This window comes from Amphiprion ocellaris, chromosome 3, assembly GCF_022539595.1.
Source record: "Amphiprion ocellaris isolate individual 3 ecotype Okinawa chromosome 3, ASM2253959v1, whole genome shotgun sequence".
Classification (NCBI taxonomy): Eukaryota; Metazoa; Chordata; class Actinopteri; family Pomacentridae; genus Amphiprion; species Amphiprion ocellaris.
Genome location: NC_072768.1, coordinates 16,456,803 through 16,480,960, shown reverse-complemented (window position 1 = coordinate 16,480,960; position 24,158 = coordinate 16,456,803). Strand labels below are relative to the sequence as shown.

Genomic DNA, 24,158 nt, shown 5'->3' with positions numbered 1-24,158 from the left:
TATAGGGTTTGAAGAAGAACCACAACAATATTAGACAACTTTATTCAAAAGCAGAGAGAAGACACCGCTTATGTACGCTTGTACACCCGCCTTATATGATAGTGGTATGTGGAGAAAATGCAAATATGACAATACGACCTAAGTTAAAGTTTCTAAGTGACGAAAAGTATACCTTAACCATCTAACAGGTTGTTCATTTCAATACTATGTAACGTAAGGCTAACGTAGAGTAAAAGTTAACATTTTTATAAATGTTGGTTGGGTACAGTTGTAGTGAATTAGAGGGGTGTTCCCATTCATGTTGGAGTCATTGGTGAAAGCTGCTTGTATCAAAGTTATTGCTGCATTATTTAAGTCTCAAAAGGACATATTGACACGTAATCATCAACACCCTGGAGATTTAACCTAACCAGCTAAATATAAAATCTTAACAACAAAATTTGATTATGAAGCTCAGAGGAATAAGCCAATAATTTAATCTGTAAACAAAATCAAATCCCCTCAAACTGTAGCACACCTTAATGCTTTTAACACAGCAGCTCTGCTTTATGAAGCTTCTACAGTCTAGATTATTGTTCACTGGTGAGAATTCTTCGTAATTGAAGCAAGGGCGCATGGTGGTGGTCTACTGGAATGCATTACTTCTAAATGCTTCTATAATGTTGTACTGGATTGCATTCAGTTTCACAGATGTACCTAATAAAGGTCAAGATATTTACTGTGCATTGGCATACGTGCACATACATAGTCTATATCACAATATATTTCTGATAAATTCCCTGGAAAACGTATTGAGAGGTGATTATTGGATGAAACCAGGTGGTGTGTGTCTGTTTTAGATTACTGCAGTAAGAACATAGGGTAGACCCCTACTGCCCGCTAGATACAGTCAGTTTTCATTCCAGGTCTTTTCTGGGTTAATAAAGGCCTTCTACACAGTTTACATGTGAGTCTTATTATACTTTCTTGTAACGTGAAAATGTAAGAAAATAGCTTTTGAGATAAGCACTTATGTATGGTTTACAACATTTGGCCAGAAACATCTGCGCTGTAAGTGTATCGCAAACTTAAATTTATGACATCAAACACCATCTAGATGATTCATACAAGCACTTAAATAGTGCAGTAAGGAGATCAACAGCATTCTGTGCAATGTCAAATACATTTTATTATTTGATATGCAAATTTTAACACCGCTCTGCTCATAATGTCTAAGTTTAATAACACATTCATTTTCAAGGATGCTCACCTTGATGTGTTTCCATGCACAGTTGAGCTCAACATTAGCTGCCCCTGGAATGTGTATTCATTCTCTTTATCACTCCAGTATAATGAAGAAGCTTAAGCTTTTCAAGGCAATATGGGCAAAATAATAATGGGACAAGGAAAAATTCTTTGTCATTTGTCCACATGCATTTCCTGTGAAAACTGGAGATTTTGTGAATATGAAAGAGGCAAGGCAACATTATTGAGAGGACATAGATAATGGATGGTGTGCTGTACTCATGCATATATAGGATGCTAAAAACTACAAAGTAGTGCACTATTAGATTAAATGCATATATTTTCATGGCATACATAATGCAAATGCAATATGTATTCATAGAATTAACCTAAAGACACTTTGTTTACTATTAACAGTCAAACAAACACTTGAAACATGAACTGTGCCAGAATCTGCACTTTGACTGGTCTTCACTTTCCCTGTCGTTACAAATTTCACTGGTTCCAGCTGTTTAAGAGCAGCAAGCATCTTCACAGAGATATTCACTTCAGATCTACTGCCCAGCATCAAACAGCTTCTTCCTGCCCTCCATACCAGACATGGATTCCACGTTCTTACGCCAGTCAGTCACTTCCTCTTTCTGTGGGGTGATAGTATGAAAAAATTTTAATCAGTTCACTCTGAAATGCTTGTAATAATTTTGGGCGGGGAAGATGTGGATGTATGCTTATTAATATCAAATAGGCATAAGGATGAAGTTGCTTCACTAAATATTAGTGTCTCACACTTTGTTTTAACCGTATCCTTTGTGGCATCAATAGCATCAGTTCAAGTTTCACATTGGTTTTTTTAAAAGAAGCTGAACCTACTTAAACTAACCAGAAATGTGTTTAATTTGCTGGACTACTTGTTCAGGATATACTAGTTTGTTCATGGGATGAATTAAAGTGAATTAAGTTGAAGCAACGCCACACAGTATGTAAATTCAAGTTAACATCTCCTGCTCTTACCTTCTCCTCCTCTTTCTTCACTGTCTTCAGGTTGGCCTTGAAGTCCACAGACTCTTTGACCTTAGCACCCAGCAGAGCTCCCAGCATGGCGTCAGCCGACACCCGCACCCTCTTCAGGTTTGGTCTCTTCATCTTGCCTTTGAGCTCATAGATCTTCTGAGACAGGTCCTGTATCTTTTTCCCCAACACAAATAACAAACCCATCCTCAAATCCTTAAAATGTTTTAACTCCCAGTGAACCTCAGGTGCATATGTTTACCATGAAGTTGTGCTGAAGACATTTAACATGAAAAAGCACAGAACTCTAATAGTTACAAGTTTTACTTACCTCCATGTCATTTTTTGACACTTTAGATGCAATATCGTACCGCTCTTCATCAACTACATCAATTTTTTGGTGTAGTTCTTTGCAAAGGTTCTGTGGACAGAAACCATGATCACATCAGACTCATTGAAGCACCAGTTCTTAGACTTTGTTGAAGTATAACTGGTCTGGATAATCTTACAGACACACTGACATGGTAAGGAACATAGCAGAGACAGTACAGCATGTGTATGTGCACTGATTGGTTTATAAGATATATCATAATTTATACAATTACATGACACGTGTTACAGATTTTATATGATCCACAGATTTTTAAAGGATTTTCCTGTGTATAGTTTTCCCTGGAAGTGTTTTTTGATGGTCTCTATTAAAACTCTTAATAAGGAGGTCAGTGGAAACTCAGACATTGTTTTTGGCAAGAGGCATTGTTGTTGAAATTTCACATTTTAAGTTTGCAGTATTTTTAGCACCACAAGCTAAATCACTTTCACCTAAAGGTATTATTGCAGCATCATAATTCTCCGTGACTAATACCTCTGAACCCCTGATAATTAACCAAAACGAACTGCTCTGTATTCCTTCAGAGCCACAACTAGAAACCTTTTTTGTGGCTGAAAACACTTCTGATAAATGTACCTGTAGATCCTGCAAAGACAGCCCAGACAGTTGGAGGGATGGCACTCTCTCAGAAAGGATTCTCTCTCGTTCATCTTTTCTGACTTGCTTTTCACTCTCCAGCAGAGTCATGGCCTTCTTCAGCAGTTTGGTCTGGTACACATACAGAATTACACCTCATTCAAGCAGCATTCACAGCAGCAAGGTTTTTGCAGCATTACAATCCAAGACTAACACACTTTCACATAAAATACCTTCAAGAACAGTCTTCGAGATGCCGAGATTTTTGGCTTTGGTTTCTGGAAAAGAGGACAGTGCACATTTTCTTCAGATTTCTGGAATATGCAGCAATTTGTTGTGTTAGTAAAATTCTTTATACTTCTATGTGTATGTGATGTTACATTTTCTGACAGAAGCAGTGTAGCATAAACACAGCAAGGTGTTAGGTTGTAACTAAGCAGTACTCAGTGGCAGATATTTTGATTGTCGGTACTGCCCATGTCAGTATACGTCATTCGGATACCCACTCAAGCTGTTAAACCAGGTCTGACTTGTAAATTTGGATTCCATTGTATACATACCCGTTATTTTTTAATTTAAAGCAATTCGATAACACGAATAGTCAAGATATATTAGGAATAATGGTGCTAAAAACTTAGGGGTTGGTCTGATAAATTCCATAAATTCCAACTTCAGAATAGAAGAATGATCAACTCACCGGAGCCCTGTGCATTCAGGGAGAAGGTGTGCATTATGCAAGAAGATAGAGAAAAGATAGATGTCTTACATTGTTGGAATCTCACATACAAAATGTGAAATGTGGTTTAATGAAACTTAAAAGGTACTTACCCTTCAGACATGGTTGCAGTTTTGTGTCTCCGCTTGTTAAACTTCTAAATCCAAAAAAGAAGGAAGACAATTTGTATTTTAGAAAACACACCATTATGATCACATTTACTGCTGTCATTTAGAAACCTCATATACTTTACTGTTGATTGTTGAAACATAGCAGGGGACACAGACAGTGTATGACATTGTCTAAAGGTCAAACCTGTGACTAAAAAATCAAACCAAGTCAAAAATAGTTAAAATTACCTGACAAGTAATCAATCAGAACATATACACCTAGACTGAAGACAACCAGATTTGTAAAAATAAGACACATAAATCAAATTCACACTCTGTTGTGTTATTTATAACTTCAACTTGGACGCCTGTTTGAGATCAGAGGAAGCCAGCAGGTCTTAAATCTGAGAAATACACTCTTCCTTGACCTGCCAAAAAAGGTTCTGTTAAAATCCTTTATTCAGTAAAATGTGATCCCCAGGTTTAGTAAATGTAAACTCTCCTTAACATAAAGTCTGTTTTAGAGTAAAAAATATAACCTTGCTTCTTAAAATACTGATGAATGTGGCAACACAGTTTCTGTCAAGAATACTGTGATTAAAAATCCTTAATTTGCTCTAGCATTTCCTCATGCACTGTTATTTCAAAATAAAATCCTTACCGTATACAGTAAGTGACAAATACTCACAGGCGTCTTTTTCTGAGACGAGAAGGGATGAAAGAGGGCAGATATATAGATTCCAGCGCTCATGTGAGTGGCTCACTAAAATAGACTCTCTGTCCTCACCATTCTTGCGGTGCGTCTCTCATATTCCACATGTATGAGGTGTGAAAGTTCTGTCTTGGACTATTCAGCTGTGATGCTGTCTTAGTGCCTCCGTCTCCTTGTTAAGGAGGAGACGTTCAAGTTTGAAGGAGCCTTCATCCATATTAAAGTTGATCCCACATACAGTTTAGAGTGATTATTAGATTACACAGTGGAGAAACACAATGGCAGAACTGTTGTTTTTTTTAATGAGAGCATTGCTCTAGAGTCCAGAAACCAAACATGAAAAAGCACACTTGTGTAATAACTTTAACAAAGACAACAGTCATACAGTTTTATTTTTAGAAATAGCTTTAATAGCCAATGCATTTTAAATGTCTGTTAAATTACATGACAGTTCATCACAACAGCTAACACAATAGCACTTGATAATTTATGATGAACAAACAATATTTCTCCTCTGTCAGCATAATGTACTGCAGTATCTCAGTGCGGTTTGATGACTTGAAAGAATGATGCTGCCATCTCAAGGCTGCAGGGAGAACTGCTGCAAACAAACGCATGCTTCACTAATACACCGCAGTTAATGGCAAAAAAAAAACTTTCCAAAAGTATGTTGAAGTAAGTATTTTTTCATTATCCAGTTCTCTCAATATATATTTTAGAATGTATTTAATGCGTACTAAAATTTTTCCTGTTCCATGTGTAAATTTAAACAAACCTGAAGCACCCAGCCACTATTAAAATTATTAGCTGGTGCTTTTCCACGACTCTCTGCGTTTTAAAGGTGTCTATCCTGCTAGCAATTCATAAATCAATAAGATATAGATAAGAAAGTAATGAATGGTAAGAATTAGTTCAAAGGAGAAAACGTCTTCTGTCAAAGATGGTTGTTTTTTTAGTTGCCAGAGGCATCAAACAGCTTCTTCCTGCCTTCCATACCAGACATGGCCTCCACGTTCTTACGCCAGTCTGTCACCTCCTCTTTCTGTTAGAGAGATGACATGTCAAAGCCAAGATGGAAAAAAAAAAAATCAAAACTACCAAGACTAAAGCAAAAGCCAGGTTTACCTTCTCCTCCTCCTTCTTGACTGTTTTGAGGTTAGCCTTGAAGTCGATGGACTCCTTGTGTTTGGCGCCCAGCAGGACGCTCAGCATGGCCTCAGCTGAGATCTTCACTCTCTTCAGGGTTGGCTTCTTGAACTTACTCTGAATCTCGGTGATCTTCAGATTCATGTTTTCAATCTGGCCGGAGGATCAAGTGATAGAAAGGATTACTGCTGATTTTGCTACCGTTTTGAGTAAATTAGTAATGTACCAGTACTTTAGCCTCACTGATGCTTATTTATTATTTAAGGAATCTCCCAGATTTCTTAACTTTCTCTTTCATCAGTTCACTTTTCCACTTTCATATAAATATAAAGTTCAGTCATGACCAACCTTAACTCAAGATGTGTTTGTTAGATTATTACTCAAATAGTTAGAAATGTGGTTATGGGCTTTGGACAATGTTTTAAGTGGACATTGATATTTTATGGTCAAACATTTGCTAATCTTGACAGATTTTAGATTTTTTTTGTGTACTACACTGTCGAGACATTTTTAAATTCCTCTAAAGTTAGCAACTCTCAAAACATATGCATATTCCAGCAGTTTCTGCTGCACAAATAAAATATGCAGAGGAAGTTATTTTAATTACTATTTTTGTATAGTAATTAGTGGTTAGATTAGTTATCTGTTTAACTGGCAATGAACCACATGATTGCGTATCAACACATTTTTGATATCTTGCCAACACTGGCCCAATTTATTGTTGGTCTAGCACTAATAATGGCAGAATATAAATGCCACTGTCAGGGATTTTTGCCTCATTAAATCAGTGTAATATTTTTTTGGCTCCAAACTAATTAGTAGTCCATAATTTACTGCCATGTTGTATCTTGGTTTAACCCTGTTGAATGATGACCTCTCCGATATAAAATCCAGTGTATCTGAAAGCATTCAGTAGTAGAGGCCATATTGAAGAAGAGTGAATATTGAATTTTTTTTATATTATACTATACTGGAATTTCAACAAGAGACCAAAACATAGTTTTTCCAGGCTTAAAGAAGAACAACAAGCTTCATGGATGATTCTTTTACTGTACATCTTGTTGTGTTGTTATCACAGTTCTGCCACATGGGAGCAGTATTTATTCATTTTTTTTTGTTTTCACTTTGTTATGACCTTGTCTCCATAGTAAAGGCATTAGATGCAGCAACTTTAAAAAACATTTCCAAACGCATGTTATTCTTACTATCCAAGCATGAGCAGCTCACCTCGTTATCGTTTTTGGAAACTTTGAGACCAATATCATACCGTTCCTCATCTACAACGTCGATCTTGTGGTGCAGGTCTTTGCATAGGTCCTGAAAGAAAGGCAAAAGATGCCCTCTGGTGGTATTAGAATATTGCAACAGAAATATTTTAACAGAGAGAGTTGTGGTTACTGAGAGAAAAGGATCTCCGGCATATTCTAATGAGATGAATTACCTGCAGCTCTTGCAAAGACAGACCAGAGAGATTTAGAGGAGGAACTCTCTCTGCCAGAGCAACTTCTCTCTCCTTCAACTTCTGCTCATTTTCTTCCTGCAGCATCTGAGCAGCGACCGCCAGAAGTCTAATCTGAGGAGGAAGAAAATGGAAGTAGATAGGGCGTTGTTTTTCTCATTTTATGAGGCTCACCAGACGTATTACAGCAGTTCAGTAGTTGACATAAATGCCAAAATTTTTGACCATGTTATATGATAAAACTTAACCATAAGTTTGACACCTCCTTTATAAATACTTGTACATGAGTATCTTGTACATAAACTGTATATTTAATGCAAATTCTAACACTCTACATGCTAATAACCTTGTCACACAAGTTTGAAACTCTGGCTTAAACAAAAATTATAAGCAGTCACATTCTTCACATTCAATTGATTTAAAAACATTTGGAAAAAAAACTTACTTTCAATCCCAGCCTTCGAGAGGAGGAGATCTTTGATTTTTTCTATAATTCGCAGATAAAAAATAGTTATTTTCCATTTATACCATGTATTTTGTAGCAAATCACAATAGCATATATGATTTTGATGGCCTTGATGGATAAATAAATTGAAGATGAAAAAAATCGGTTATCAAACATGCTGTATAAGAGTTACTTACCGGTCTGTTGGGGCATAAATCGGAGGGAGAAAATGTGAATGTGAACAGTTTTTACTTAATGAATGATCAACAAAAAATTTTACAGCTTGCTTTAAGGCTTGTTTGTAAATGAACACATGAATTTAAGCCAAAAGTGATAATACTTACGCATCACCCATTATTGTTGTGAACTTCTACACTAGAATTGAAAAAATAACAGAAAAAGTGATCCTGGAAAATTCGAATCATTATGCACAAAATATAGCAAACTCTCTCCTTAACGTGTTTAGTTGAGCTGCATTCTCAAGACTGATCATCTCTCTGATCATTTTATCCACTCCAGACATTCACTGGCCCATTAAAGCTCTGTGTATAAAGTTATTTATTATCTGCTGGGCTCAAAGTCTCCTTGGTGTAGTTTAGGGTTTAATTAGTTAGTTAGTTCTGTAACAGTTCACATGTTGCTTTTATTACATTTCATAATATTTTGCATGCTTTATCTTGGTCATGCTTTGTACATTACATGTAATCAAATAATAATGTAGATAAAACTTTATTTTTATTCTCATTCATTGGGAATTTAAGTACAGCCATTAAGCATGATAAAATGTTACAAATTGAAATTTATATTACAACTAAATGAAAAAATACACATGCCATGCATAATAAATCCTGTAATCATATAAGCAGAATTACTCAAGCTCTTGTCTTCTGTTGTATGGAAAGTCTCAAAGAGTTGAGGTGGTGCATGTGTTAAAATAACTGATGAGAGTTTCAGCATAGGTGACAAAAAAGGTGAATGACCAGATAATCCACAGGAATGTAAAATGGCAATGTTCAACTTGCTGTTAATCTTAAACAGTAACATTATCACAATAAGCATCACAAGAGGGGCAAGACACTACTTTTACTGAATTAGTAGAGATAGTAGTATCAACTGTTAGTACTTACTTTAAAGAACATTCACCCCTCCACAGAGTTCAGCATCAACATAACCAGCATAGCAAATATTTAGAATTAGCAGAAATCTGTACCTAGCTGAAGCCAGACAACTCCTTGAAACGCGCCTCAAAACTGAAGAAAAGTGTGAGTGTGTGAGGGAGGCACCATCGACTTTCTGAAAGACGCTGGAGAAAAATCAATCAGATTTATAGTGTCTGTGCTAAATCTGAACAGCTTACTAAAATAGAGTCCTGTCTGTTGCTTCCACCATCAGTGACATTTGCTGTTGCGCATAGCATCACCGCAATATTCGAACTGGAAAGGAGGTAATAAAACTTCACTTATGGGCTCTTATGGGATCTCACAAGGTTTCTGCAACACCTGTTAGTGGAAGTGACCGGGAGCATTTAGAGAGGGCACTGAACTCATGCTGGGTCAGTGCCACCCATTCACATATGACCAGAGCCAGCTTGTTAAAGTTTGGATCAAGTTGTTAAGGAGTCAAGCAGAAGGAAGAAATCAACGTTGAGTGTCACTATTACTTCTGTCACTGTATTTATAGAACAAACAATCAAAACAGCCCAAGTGCAAGACATCTCATGATGTCCATCTATAGACATCTAATAGTGTCACTGAGGTGTTTAATGCCTATACCTATATCTGTGTTTCTAGGGGGCCACAAGTCCTAAAAATGAAAAATTCACCACTTGATTTCATTGTATGTCCTCTGTCTGCTGTACTTTGTATACATCACTATTTTTCTACATGCATATGATGAAACACTGATTACACATTACAGGACCACCTCGGAGGCAAGAACAAAGCCAAGGGTTAGTCCAGTTTTATTTAGGCGAGTAGAGGAACAAGGACAGGTGTTAGTCAGGTCATGATGGTTTGTAAACTGAGCCAGCCGGACTTCAATTTGCGTCAATGTTTTAGCAGGCAGTCAAATGTTGACTCAAAAGCCTGCGACTCATGCCCCCACATAAGGATTGGTAGGCAGCAAACAATTAAACAAAAATAGTGAAGTACGACCATCGGGTCACATACTATTTTTAGAAAACTCTTTGCTTTCAAGTTGTACCACAGTGATTTAGTGTCACATTAAAGTTGCGTAACTCTCAGAAAAATTATGATCAGTGATTAAGACTGGTGAACAAGATGCAGACAGATATCTAGATTTTTGTGTGTCATGCACGTGAAGCTCCAAGAATTCTGGTTTTCACATGAATGCCACCAATAGGATCTTCACATTTGACCCTCACTGCCTGGTAGACGAGCATAGAAGCTATAAATATTGCATCTATAGCAGCAGTAACTATCTGGTTGACACTCCAACATAGGGACAACATAGAGGACAGTTAGTGTTACAGACTACCTCCACCTATGTGCACTATTTTGAGTGTAATTCATTTGCCATAAAGGGGACAAAACACAAATTAAACAACATTAAAGATCAATCTGACTGATAACATTATTGTCTCTCTAAATTTATATAGGTGTCACAATAACATTACCATAAAATGTTGTTGCCATGATAATTCTGCAATGAAAACCTGTATGTGGCAAGATAGAAGCTAAGGGTATAAAATTTATGTGGTTGGATGTGAGAGTTTTGAGCAGGAGATTGGAGTTTGTGTTCTTTCACGCTCATGCACTGAACATAGACCATTAGTCCTAGTAACCAAAACTACATCCACTACATCCTTCCCCCATTATGTAGCTGCCCAACTGCAAACACCCATTCTCCATTCATTGGAGAGCTTAAGCCAGGATTTCCCCTGATAATGGTTATTTTCTTAGAGTTGACAAAACTATCCACTGTACCACAGGAAATGCTCTTCAACTAGTGAATAGTGCTCCAAATGGCTAGTTATTTGATCTGTGTGTGTTTAACCAGTTCATCACCCTTGTGTATGATTTACTACTTTAAATACACTGTCATAAATTAGTACAGAAAGTTGTTCTAGTTCTGCTTGTTTTGACTTTTGCAAATCTAAAGACAACCATCACACCAAAACTGGAAACATATTTTTTGTCGTTTTGCTTGAGCCATGTTTAGACAATTAATCAGTAATCAAATTTTTTTTTCCGAATTAATTCTCCCAATCAAATGAGCCCTCAACCGTAGTTTTGTCATTTTTTACTTAATGTGAATGTTACATCTGCTTTTATTTGTGTCCAATGTAAACTATTATTACTAACAAGTTCAATTTTGTGATCTCAGTCAGTAGTGACTTATATATGTAAAAGGAAAAATGCTGCATCAGTTTTGCGTGTTGATTAGAAGTTTTTATTATCACTGTCTTTTCCACACATTTCAAGATCAAGAAACACAGCAATTTTTCTTTTGTTCTTTCTGTGGTAAACGTATAGACAGTTTTACAAGTCCTGACACCATAAAACCACCACGCAGTGCAACTTATCTCTATGCAAAATATACAATCACATTCCTTTAAATCTGAACTTTTCTCTGTATGTTGCGCAGTGTGCTTGCTAATTGTGCGCAGTGGCGTTAACGCTGTTTTCCTCTCTACTCTAAAACCCTGCAAAACAGCATTCGTACTTAAAATATCCATAAATATTCATCTACTGTCCGGCATCAAACAGTTTCTTCCTGCCCTCCATACCAGACATTGCCTCCACGTTCTTACGCCAGTCAGTCACTTCCTCTTTCTGTTCAGAGGAAGAAAATAACTCTTAGTGATACTGCGTTGTCACAAAATCACCCCCTAATAACATGATAAATGCTACAGCATCTTGCCTTAATCCAAATCGAATCTGGACTAAAAGACCAAAGAGTCAAGCCAGCCTGACATGATCTTGAAAACTGTAAAAGCTAGCTTAATAGAAATAAACTATCCGCTGTTAAAGTTGCTGCTCTTACCTTCTCCTCCTCTTTCTTCACAGTCTTCAGGTTGGCCTTGAAGTCCACAGACTCTTTCACCTTAGCACCCAGCAGAGCTCCAAGCATGGCGTCAGCTGAGATCTTCACCCTCTTGAGAGCAGGTCGCTTCATCTTACCCTTCAGCTCAAAGATCTTCTGAGACAGACTTTCAATCTGCAGGAAACAAATAACAATGTAAGTACAAAGTATGCAGTTATATACCACCAGCTTAACAATATCCCATTTAATCAAATAAATATCATTGAAAAATATTATAAACCAAACTTAAAACAGCTATTGAAATTAAACGTTACAGGTAAATAAAAAAAAATACAGGAAAAAAATGTGTGCTGTTGTTGCTGCTTTTTGCACACATCCATAAAGTAAAGACAGAGTTAAATTCACACGTGAAGCAAGTGTTATGAATGAATACACACCTCTGTGTTGTTCTTGTTCACCTTGACTTCAATGTCGTAGCGCTCTTCGTCTACCACGTCAATCTTATGGTGCAAGTCTTTACACAGAGCCTGCAGAAAGATAATAGCATCAACTTTATTGAACTAAGTTATAAGCACTATGCAATCCTCAGTCTTATTGTACAGTTGTGCATCTCAAAATCAATGTCTATATTTTTCTGCATGCTGGTGCAACACTTACTTATTTATGAAACATCACACCAGGAGGCACAGTGTGGTGTCTTTTATTACAAGTGTCCAAATTGTTAGTGATTACTTGATATCCATTTGAATGCCATTAAATGATTTTCTATGATTAGTCTTTCAATGATTTAAAATTTGCTCTAAATACTATCAGTAAATGGCCAAAATATAAAATATAGACAATGAGACTGCTATCCTCTAATGCACCTAATACACACGGACACACTGAATGCACGGCAGCTACGTACATCAGAGGGATGCTTATGTGTGAAGCATTTCAACCATGTTATTTTACTGATGTACATCTTACGCAGTGACCTGCACATACCTGAAGGTCCTGCATGGACAAACCAGACAGCTGAAGTGGAGGGAGTCTCTCACTCAGAGTAGCTTCTCTCTCCCGCTTCTTTTCCTGTTTCTCTTTATCCAACATCACAGCTGCCGTTTTCAGCAGCTTTGTCTAAATTACATGAAAATGAAATTAATGCAATTTCTGTCACAGACCACTGATATTGCAGCCTTGAGGATGGTGTTACAAAATGTGATTTGGGATTAATTACTGTCGGTGCTGGTAAAAACAAAGAATACAGTACCTTGAGAGCCAGTCTGCGAGATGCAGAGATCTTTGATTTTCTCTGCAAATGAGCAGCAGACAAAAGAAATTGGTTACAGCACAAGAAGACAAATGACGTTTTACATTTTCTTTTGAGATAAGCAACAAAGAAACAAAAATTCTGTGAACAACTTACCGGTCTGTTGTGAACATTATGTTATGGAAAGGGAAAAGAAATAAGTGTGAAAATGTTAAAGATGTGAAGAATTATACTGATTTTAGAAAAACACAATTTCCATATATTAAAAACAATCATCACTTACGCCTCAGACATGATTGGCTGTTGTCTGTAAAAACAAAGCAATATTTTTTTAATTAAATAGATAAAAATGCATTATTTAGAAACAAGTAGTACCTGTAACATTGATGGCAATGTGCATATGCTAAGCATGGTATCATTACTGTTATAAACACTCAACTTTTATCAAGTATATTTAATTATATTATGATGCACAAACATGTATGTTTTTCTGCTACTGCTCATACTGTTTAATCACATCTTGTTGAATGAGCCAAGTTAAATTCATGCAGACCTTGGTATGGTAACATACCAACATTAAGCCTCTAAATTAGCAACACTGCATGCCTGAGTGCTGCAGATAGTTTAAATGATATTCCTTTTTAAATCCCAATTGGAGTCGATCCATTTTCCACATCAGAAAGGAAATCAGAATTTGTTCTTGTTAAATCAGATAAAAGTAACAAAACTTTTGTTTATCTTTGTAAGCATACACTATTTCCTACAACATTTTTTAAAATAAGTGAAAATTTTACACTACGATCTAAATTTTCAGAGTCATTGTAAACCTGCATAAAACTCAAATGCCTTTACGATAAAAATATGATACAGTATTAGATGTAGTTATTTTGTTTTGGTTATATCAATTATACATTCTTGTAAAAAAAATCAACTTTTATGCTAGATAAGTAGATGAGTAAATTTGCTTTTTAAATTTAAAAAAAAAAATTTTTTTTTACTGGCTATTAGTCTTTTACTTCTGCCATAATCTAGTAAAGCACCTGCAACTAATTAGTGTTACTACTATTTTACATAGATGCAGCAGGTGAAAACTGTCCTTAAAAATATTTGTAAACTGCACTATCATTACTCATACAAACATACCTTTTTTTTTTATCTCTGCAGATAACCCAGCTGATGTGATCAGTCGCTGTCTTTAAATGAGAAGAAGAAAAGTCAAGGCAAATTTAATGGCTCCTATTGCCCTCTGTGAGTGGCCAACTAAAATAGCCCCCTCTGTCCTGACAGCCAGTGTACTGTATATCACTGCACTTGTTTTCCCCAACAGCAGGTTTACCACAGCAGTGTACTCAACCATATGTTCAACTCTGAGTCTGATCATATATTCTGTCTGTGAATCTAATACATCATGATTAGTGGGAAAAGCTAGATCAAAGTTAAATATCAAATCTATATAATAAAGAGAGAGACAATTCAGGTATATGATCTCAGTTTTTTAATCAGCATCACATGTATTACATATAGTGAGACAGCGCCATCATCTGTGTAATACAAGAACTGCACTTTGAAATCATAACACCGATCCGACTTTTCTGTAGGTCAGTAGTAATATGCAAAGAGGACAGTATGCTATACAATTTATGTTATTGCAGTCATGGCATACAGTTGTATTTCTTTAACATGTTGACTCATGATGAAAAGTATTTTAAAACCAGTTTTAATTCATGCTGAAATGGAAACCTTTCTCAGTTTTGGCCAAAATCCGAAGATATGATGGTCTATAGGATTTGATTTAAAAAAAATAACTTGGACTTGAACCTTGCAAACTAAAAGTTTATTTTGAGAAGATGACATGTTGCTAACATAACCTTTTTACCATGAGCACCTTCTTACTGTCCGGCATTAAACAGCTTCTTTCTACCCTCCATGCCAGACATGGCCTCCACGTTCTTACGCCAGTCTGTAACCTCTTCCCTCTGCAGGACAAGAAGATATGCTTTGATTTGGAACAGTTGTTATTAAGGGTTTTTTTTGTATGTGCAGATTTTGCAATTTTACCTTTTCATCGTCTTTCTTCACTGTCTTAAGGTTGACTTTGAAGTCAGCCTTCATAAGTTTGGAGCTGTCAGTACATGCACCCAGCATGTCGTCTGTTGTTTTCTTCACCCTCTTCAGGCTGGGCCTCTTAACACCCTTCAGGTCAATGATCTTCTGATTCAGAGTCTGGATCTGGGCAACAAACATCACAGTTGAAGAAAAACTACAACAACTAGGTCAGTAAATGTGATAAGTGTCATTAATCAATGATTTTATTTTTATTTTCTGTACCTCCATATCATTTTTGGCTACTTTAATCTCCATGTCATAACGCGCTTCATCTACAACATCAATCTTTCGATGTAGTTCTTTGCAAAGGTCCTGTAAGAGGGAGAAAGAAAGCAGTCAAAGTGGTGTAAAATAATAATTATCGAATGGGTATGACTTGCTGTGGCAGTACCTGGAGCTCCTGGACTGACAGACCTGATAGCATCAGTGGTGGGAAGCTCTCATTTACAACTCTTGCCTTCTCTTGCTTTTTTTGCTCGCTTTCAGCCACGAGCATAGAAGCTGCCTTCTTCAGCAGTTTAGACTGAAAGACAGTCGGGCCTTAATGAAGCTCTGATAAATGCCTAAACCATGCTCAGTCACACTTTGTTAAATACTGTTAACATATGGACCTACCTTCAACTGCAGTCGGCGTGTGGCTGAATATTTCTGCTTTCTCTGTGACAAAGAGCAAAGTACATTCATACATAAAATGTAGGTATCAGTGTAGGTCACATAAAATGTCTAAAAATGATGCCTCAGTAATGATGATAGATTATCAATCAATCAATCAATCAGACTATATTTATATAGCATTTTTCACACAAACAAAATGCAACACATACATGCAGAATGAAGGTGCTTCACAAAACTAAAAATGCAATTACAGTACAAACAACCCCAACCCTTAACCACATTCCTACCCCGACCCCCACTCAGTTAATAATCGTGTTAAAGACATTTTGACTCACCGGTCTTCATCATCACGTGACATGAAAAGCAGACACAAAAAAAACCCCAATGTTTTTTAATAATTATTCATGGGAAATGGTGAAAAAAGGCTTCCAAAACTTTTTAGTGGTAATACACATAAAAAAGTACACAGATTAAGTTACATTTTTTCTCCTGTCTGGATTGGATGGTGTCCTCCTTTTTAATATTTAAAGTCTCTACAGAATTGTGGTTTAAGGCTAATACTCACCCCTCAGACATGGCTGCAGTCTGTAGTACCTTTGAAACATAAATAAACCATTTTAAGTTCATAACATATATATGACTACATGATACACATCACATAGAGGAACACATCTAAATTATTATTCAAGCAAAAAGTCTAACCTGCCAAATGTACTGTTTAAAACTGTTTCAGTGTGATGGTTTGTGACTTCCCTTTGTCATACAAGAGTGTAAACTGAATGTGCTTTTGTGGTTTAGACTGATGGTCTTAATCAATTAATCAAGAAATTAATTTGCAGAGTAGTCGATAATGATAATAACCATTAGATGCAGCCCTGCTATTTTCTGCAGTTAATGTGATTGATGCATCCAATAGAAATAACTGTTTAATAAATTCATTGAGTCCAGTTGTCCTCAGAGACATTCAGAGGCATTTGAGTTTTCTTTCAGGACCAGATAATTCTTCTGTTGTTTAAAAGGCCTGACTTGGAGCCTGTTGCACAGCTATTTTTGGACACATTGCCCCCATGCTTTGCAGTGTCCCATCAGCTGCTGTGGCCTTGATAATGCCAGAGAACGCCAAGCTGCATAAAAGTTTGGCAGCCATGAGAGGAGCAACATCAGACCTGTGGAGACCATGAGAACAGTTTAAGCAACACAGCTCTCTATGCAGATCCTTTAGGTTTCATGCTGTTGATGTTGTGTATTAAATTGATCTGTCATCAGCACATAAAATTCCAGGGTAGCTGGCTACAGTAAACATTAACTTAGCTACACCATGTTCACTTCACATCGCCCTGTTTGTGTTTCTATCATTTCTTGGTATCATTATTTTCAAAACTACATTATGTCATGTATTTGATGAGTTCAACCAAGGTGTTACACATTTACAGCTCTGACACAACACAATAATTATGCAATTTAAGTTAAGCTGGTCCGACAGAGGATGAAAGTCAAAGTAAATAATCAAAGCAGCGGACGGCTTTAGGAAGCCTGCAGTCTTGCCCTTGTACTTAGAAGGTTGCCGGTTCATACGAGCTAACCATCATCACTTATCACATTGGCTTTTTGACCACAACGATGGGTCAAACGTGCCGTTACCAGTGCCAATACTTTATTATGCCGTTTAAGCTTCAGGTTACATTTCCTCACTTAGAGGATGAAGAGATCATTTAAGAAGCTTGAGGTGTCGTGGAAGTCAAAGCCAGACTGGCATGTTCAGAAAGTTGCTTTAAGACCTTGACAAAAGTGGTGACATAGGTAGGATTCCCTCGCATAAATACCAGCTGCAGTATCTGTGTCAGGAGCATGCAGATATGTAGTCTTTACTACTCTCTTCATTAAAGTCGGACTTAACTTGACCCAGACTCGACTTGGCTGAAGAAACAGGTACTTGGATATCTGGGCTGTTATCACCGTAGCAGAAAAGTTGATCCACCAGTCTCCTAATCTCGTCAATGTCAGGTTATTGAGTCCCATTTAATGTCTATAATAAATCTGATTGACGTTTATGTTCTAATAAATAGAAGGTTAGTTATTGTTTAAAACTTACCTTGAAGGTGAGAGGAGACCAGACAAGGCAGCAGTGAGTTCGTGAGTCAGAAAAAGGAAAAGCGCTTTATGGTTATTAGTGAAAGATTTATGCATTCAAAGTATCATGTGAATGGCTCGCTAAAATAGACCCTCTGTCCACCTGACAATTGTTACATCATAAGGTACAATCCCCCTTTTTGATTTGTCCTCAACCCGTGGCCCATTTATTTCATGCGATTGCACTGCACAAGGGCACACCTCACACGCCCCTCACCTAACTGACAGCTGAGCTATCCTCTCTACAGATGCCAGGAGCACAGACAGCATTTGCTTTTAAAATTTATGCCGTGGTGTGTGTTCATTGTGTACTGGCAGAAGATAACATGAAAGACCATTTGCTTTAAAGGTGCCTTTCAGTGTCAGATTTAACAGTTGATAGGCTGAAGTTGGTTGCGTCTAATTAGATGGGGTCTTTTCAACTATACAACTGGGAGTTGTTGTGCACAGTGGTGCTTTGACCTAAATCACTATGCAAACATGCTTTTACAATGGATTTAAATTCAGAGAATTCCCAACGTCAGTATGATTCATTGAGCTGACCGTAAATTTGTCTACAAAGTTTCATTGCAACCCCTCCAATACCTGAGATATTCTGTCTGGACCAAAGTGGTGTACAGATCTTTACATTCAAGTGACTGACAGGGTAAAATAAAAAGTCTACAACTTTAATGCTGCCCAGTATTAAAAATCAGCTGAAACGTACTATAACTTGCATTTCTAGAAGCTACTCATGCACTTGAGAGATGCTTCATACCACACTGTGTCACATTGTCATGAGTAGATATTTGAGAAGTGTTTGGTTAATGTGTTTCTCGGTGAATGTAACTTGTCTTATAGAGTATCTGTAACTGGAGTATAAACAAATGTTTGATATATGGTGCAACATGTGACTACACACACGACTGAGTGTTTACAGCGGGACATAAAGGATGGGGGCGTATTTAAAGGAGCAGTGTTACACACAGAAAACAAATTATATCTGATTACACCTGCATTATGCAGTTTTAGAAACAATTTATTAGTCATACTTATATGTATATATATAGTAAAGGGCACACAGGGATTAAATAAAGTGTTAGCAAAGATCCTCTTGTCAAAATCCTGAGCACAACATGTCACATCACAGCTGAGGGCAGCTGTACTGAATAAAAGTATATTTTTATGTTTGGATCAGGATGCCACTTTAGATTCTGAATCATAATTGCCATGACACCACTCTCACACACAGGAGGGATCAAATGCAACCACTACAATCTATTCTGGTCAGATTTCAGTCACACATGACAATCTGTCCGTCTGTCTCTCTGTCTGTCCGTCTGCCTTCGTGTTATGCAAACTGATGCAGTTGAACTTCGTGTTCAGTAGGAGACACGGTAACTCTGAGACAATGCGACAGGAGTTAACACGTAGCCACGGCTACGGTCCTATCCTATAGTATAATCCCTGGTAACCAAGCAGTGAATAGCTGGAGGTTTACTGGTCAAAATCCTGGGCGGTGTGTTGGCATTGTGTGCTGATCCTCTGAACTCAGGTGTTTGGGTATCTTTACATTTAGCTAATATTGCCAGGGGTCATGCTAAATGTGAGAGCGTGGTTTAGGATGTTTTCAGTTTGAACTACACAGGTTTAAGAAGCTGATGTGTAGTCAAATCACCCTTGCTGACTGCTGGAGAGCTTAATCCTCCTAAATTTCTACTAATTATCTGTTGTTGTTTTTTCTAACAAATCCTAAAATGCATTCAAAAGCTTATAAATAAATTGTTTTCTTTTTTTAAATTTGCTTTGCTTAACTCTTCTTATAATGGGAGTAACTGTCTTGGGCTGTAAATCCGCTTCTACTGCTATTTATACTACTATTTATACAAAGTGGATGTTTCCATGTGGTAAGTTTGGCCACTGCTGCCCCCTAGTGACAGTTTAATGCTTTGAGTAGCTGTTTTGCTGTTGGCTTTTATCTATACTGTGCACACACTATCCAGTAAATTTAAATTGTATTTGTTGCATGCATATGGAAAATAAACAATTCATACAGCTGTTTTTGAGTCTATGCAAAGTGCTGTGTGACAATGAAACTATAAACCGCATATGATAACTTCCTCCTTCCTCCACGGTCAGATGTGAACAATTGATAATGAAACAAATCACACTGACTGAAATCATATCACAGAGAGCTTTCTCTGTGTTTGTTCAGGCAAACCAATGGCCTGCTTTTTATAATATATTTGATTATTTTGTTTTTATTTTCTTCTTCTGTAATTTTTGAAGCTTTTCCATGTGTATTCTGAAGCTACCTGACCTGCACTAGGATGATCCTTTTTTGTTTTTTCTGTTTTTGTTTCACTGCTCTACTGACAGTGTCATCTTCTCTGAGGATTCTGGGCAGCAGCCTGGACTGCAAACAACCGGTAAGAATTTATTTATTACGAATATGGAACAAGCAGCTTCACAAACATTCATGGATTGGGAATCTGTAGTCACGGTCTATGTGTTGTATTTTGTTTCTTTCCAGGGTCTTGACCACTGCAAAATTAGTAAGTATCTGTCAAACCTGAATAAAATTCACAGACTTTACAGATAGAGAGGAATTAAATCAATGTGTTGAGCATGGCAGTATTCTGTGCAAATAGTCTGCATCTTTGCATTTGACAGTTTTTATTCTAACTCAGTAGAGATTTGGTGTTGTTCTAAGCAAGGTAAAATGATGTGTGTGTGTAAATATATAATCTGATGTTTGTGTGATTCATCTTCACATATACACAAGCAGCAATGGACAGAGTATTTGTTTTTCTTGAGTAAAAACAGTAAAATATTAACTTCAGGATGTAGCTAAACAACCAAAAGTAAAATGACTTCTTGTGCAGAATGTCTCATCTGATCATATATTATATTACGGGACTGTAGTTATTGGATGCAGTATTGTGCACTTTAGTGCTGTAGCTGGTCAAGGTGGGTAATTTTAATTGCTTTATATACATAACCTATAACAAGTATTGAAAATAAAGTTTTTCTTCTATTAATAATCTGAATGTGCCAAGTAACTGTTGAAGTTATCAGATGAATGTAGCAGATTAAACATATTTAAATAAAGGTATTAAAGTAAAGAAAGTAGCATGAAATAGAAATACCAAGTGTAAGAATGTAAAAACTATGCTTTAGTACAGGACTTGGATTAATATTGTTTACTTTCCACCACTGCAGGTCAATAGTATGTATCCATGAAATGTATCTCAAATATAATAATATAGAAATGGTTCCCTGAATGTCAGATAACTGCTCAGAGCAGCGCATGGTCGCACGTAGAGAACATGCTCCTATCGGTCCAGACTGGGATCCTGAACATGAGGAAGTTGGAATGGACAGACATGGGCTGGTTCCTGTCATGAATGTGACATGGAGAATAAAGGCTGATGGTGAGCAATGCTAAAATCTGCTTTTCTGGGATGTTGTATTATAATCCTACAATGTTGTTTGTTGTAGCTCATATTTGGATATGCGTCAAGTAAAACATGGGAAAAAAAAAACAATATTTCTTCAGATGTAAATAGAAAATATTGCACTCTTTTCTCTTCTTAGCATCCATCAGGACTCTTAATGGATCAGAGTTAAACATTGTGGAAGAAAATACAAATCAAAGTGTGTGTTTGCAGTTTTCTTACAGTATTAAAAACTTGCTGAATCCAAACTACAGTAGGGTAAGACAACTATTATTTGTTGACTAAACTTTTTCCTTTGTGCTAACCAATTAACATAATGTGTAAACTTGACTTTGTTTTTCTTTTTTTTAGTGGACATTTTCCTTGAATGAAGTTGTGGTAGAGCCTGGATACACATATATGGTGTCAGTTTTCAATTTGCCACAACCTGAGATTGGAGAGTACACTATCAGAAAGCGAATTACCATCCCAGGTGAGTTACCTTCACATCTACAGTGAAAATGAAACGTTTGTAGGGCTGTTTTACTTACAGACCACCAGAATTTTCAGTAGGGCTGCAATTAACAGTGATTTACTTTGTTCATTAATGTGTTTTAACCTCAAATGATCAAAAAAATATATCAAAAAACAGTTGAAAATCCTGAACACAGTTTTATTGAGGTGACACTGCTGTCATAATAACACATCTTTTCTAAAATCAGAATGATCGCTGATTAATTTTCTGTCAATCAACTAAGCAATTGTTACGCCTGTAATTGTTGATGTCATTTTCACGTTAAACTTATATTTACTGTTGAAGCAAGATGCCACTTAAACTTACGAACATTTTTATAAACTTCTTCAAATATTTACTGTCATAACCAGGATGTGGTGACAAAAGAATCCAAAAGGTCCAGTTGTGTCTGGAAAATGGTAAATTTTACATTCTTTGCTTCTCTTGAATTTTAACGAAGTACTCATTGAGATCCAGAACAATAATATTGTACCTTTTTTTATCACTTCAGGTAGTCTGTGGGAACCAAACATGTCTGTGTTAGTCAATACGAAACCTAAAATGTTATCCATTTTCGTGGGGTTTAAGGCAACTCAGTATTCAGAGAGATACCAAGTTTCCATCCAGAACAGCGGTTTCTTTTACTCAATGAATGTCTCAAAGGTAATTTCCCTTTTATGTAAATGATGACTGAAATAATGATGTTTGGACTTTGTGTTTAAATTGCACAATTTAAGACAATCTACTTTTAGGAAAACAGAACATCACTGAATGTAACATTTCAGTTTGGTTTGTGGCAGCTCTCACAATGTGAAATGTTTATAACGGTGAGTTACATTTTAATGTGCCAACTTTAACACTTAGCAAGTCCTCTTAAAATGTCAAGCACTAATCTTACTCTTCTTGTTTCAAAGATTCAGCCATTTTTTATACGATGCAAAAATGAGTGTTTGAGCCACAAGGAAACAATTGATTACTGCACATGTAAGTACAACTTTTTTTCATGCTCACATACCGCAAAACATAAATTGTGGTCATCAATCTCATTCCTTGTGACCCCTTAAAGAGCTGCAGTATTTTTATGCTAAACTTAATAGCATATAGTGATATTTGAATTCACTTTGTGTATTTGTGAAGGTATTTGGTGACATTTTCTTTTTTGTGGTTGTTTTTTCAGATTATCCACTACAGACTTTGATTTTAGGGACCACTTTGGGGCTGCTTGTCATTGGTAGTTGTCTTGCCTGCTTACTGTGGAGAACATTTCATAAAGGTTTGCTTTCTTATAAATTCACTGTAATGGACAGAACACACAGCTTGAATAGATAGATAATTATTGATGTTTTTCATCTCTCAGATCCTCCGAACACATCTTCATCTGCTGACAAGGACCAACCAGAAGTTTTTCAGCTGCAACAGAGGAAACGTGTTCTCATCATCTACTCCCTGGACCATGCTTTGTACAAAAACATCATTCTCAAGCTTTGTGCCTTCCTGGCAACCAAATGTGGTACTGAAGTGGTCCTGGATCTACTGGATTCTACCAGACTGGGAGTGTTGGGAAGCATCCAGTGGTTGGAGTGGCACAAAGAGCAAATAGAAAACTCTTCAGATAAGATATTGATCCTATGCTCACGTGGAGTACAAGCCAAATGGAGAGCAATGTGTGGTGACAAACAGGTTTTCCTGAGACAGGATGCCTGCTCATTTGTAGGGGACATGCTCACTCCTTCCCTCAGCCTCTTGGTCCCCCATTTTGTCCGATCTACGTCATTTAGGAAGTACATTGTAGCTTACTTTGATGATGTTTGTTCTGAAGAAGACATCCCTTCCCCTTTCAACGTTACAGTACGATACAAACTAATGAAGCAGTTTGAGGAGGTCTTTTTCAGAATCCTGGACACAGAAAAACATGAGCCAGGTAGAATGAAGCAAATTGAAGGACTTTCAGAGGACAAATATCATCAGTGCCCCTCTGGTAGAGCCCTGCGCGATGCTATACAGGCCTTCCATGCATACCAGCAGGAACATCCACGTTGGTTTGAAGATGAATTGATGGAAAGCTCAGAGTTGGAGGTTGAGGAGAACTCTGATGGAATTTATGGAAGCGCAAAAACAAGCACAAACCTCACAACATATTGTGTGCATGACTCGTGAGGAAACTTTACATGGCTGACCAGTTTCAAAAGTGATTTTCATTTGAGTTCAACCTTCCTGTTGTTGAGGACATGCATCTGGTTTGATCTGGAGATGCTCATGACGAAAATCCAGTTGCCAGCTGTTTGAGGAAAATGTCAAGTGAAGTCCATCATTACAGAAAACTCACTTTCTAAC

The 24,158-nt window shown here is 36.9% G+C and overlaps 5 protein-coding genes across 5 annotated transcripts; 1 reads left to right on the top strand and 4 right to left on the bottom strand.

Annotated features, from left to right (window-relative positions):
• Positions 1-1,143: 1,143 nt before the first annotated feature.
• LOC111567058 (troponin I, slow skeletal muscle-like) lies at positions 1,144-4,038 on the bottom strand. Its single transcript, XM_055009190.1, has 6 exons — positions 4,028-4,038; positions 3,433-3,631; positions 3,200-3,331; positions 2,564-2,653; positions 2,236-2,409; positions 1,144-1,865 (listed from the first exon to the last, which is right to left on the bottom strand). Exons 1-6 carry the CDS (start codon positions 4,036-4,038, stop codon positions 1,779-1,781), a joined length of 693 nt encoding a protein of 230 aa, XP_054865165.1. The 3' UTR covers positions 1,144-1,778.
• Positions 4,039-5,123: 1,085 nt separating this feature from the next.
• Positions 5,124-7,846, bottom strand: LOC111567059 (troponin I, slow skeletal muscle-like; the record flags this gene model as incomplete). Its single annotated transcript, XM_035947112.2, is given in 5 exon segments — positions 5,124-5,778; positions 5,862-6,035; positions 7,110-7,199; positions 7,324-7,455; positions 7,787-7,846. Coding segments are annotated over 5 exon segments (546 nt in total), but the record flags the coding sequence as incomplete, so codon positions are not given.
• Positions 7,847-11,174: 3,328 nt separating this feature from the next.
• On the bottom strand, positions 11,175-13,214 carry tnni4b.2 (troponin I4b, tandem duplicate 2; the record flags this gene model as incomplete). Its single annotated transcript, XM_055009188.1, has 5 exons — positions 11,175-11,580; positions 11,792-11,965; positions 12,229-12,318; positions 12,779-12,910; positions 13,044-13,214. Coding segments are annotated over 5 exons (654 nt in total), but the record flags the coding sequence as incomplete, so codon positions are not given.
• A 1,309-nt stretch (positions 13,215-14,523) lies between these two features.
• LOC111567061 (troponin I, slow skeletal muscle-like) lies at positions 14,524-15,919 on the bottom strand. Its single transcript, XM_023267924.3, has 5 exons — positions 15,765-15,919; positions 15,541-15,672; positions 15,372-15,461; positions 15,102-15,272; positions 14,524-15,019 (listed from the first exon to the last, which is right to left on the bottom strand). Exons 1-5 carry the CDS (start codon positions 15,831-15,833, stop codon positions 14,933-14,935), a joined length of 549 nt encoding a protein of 182 aa, XP_023123692.2. The 5' UTR covers positions 15,834-15,919; the 3' UTR covers positions 14,524-14,932.
• On the top strand, positions 15,071-23,984 carry LOC129348573 (interleukin-17 receptor A). Its single transcript, XM_055009154.1, has 12 exons — positions 15,071-15,316; positions 20,253-20,302; positions 20,407-20,428; positions 21,164-21,307; positions 21,471-21,589; positions 21,683-21,803; positions 22,196-22,243; positions 22,336-22,487; positions 22,577-22,651; positions 22,739-22,808; positions 23,002-23,097; positions 23,182-23,984. The coding sequence occupies exons 4-12, from the start codon at positions 21,184-21,186 to the stop codon at positions 23,979-23,981; spliced, it is 1,605 nt and encodes a 534-aa protein (XP_054865129.1). The 5' UTR covers positions 15,071-15,316; positions 20,253-20,302; positions 20,407-20,428; positions 21,164-21,183; the 3' UTR covers positions 23,982-23,984.
• Positions 23,985-24,158: the final 174 nt, after the last annotated feature.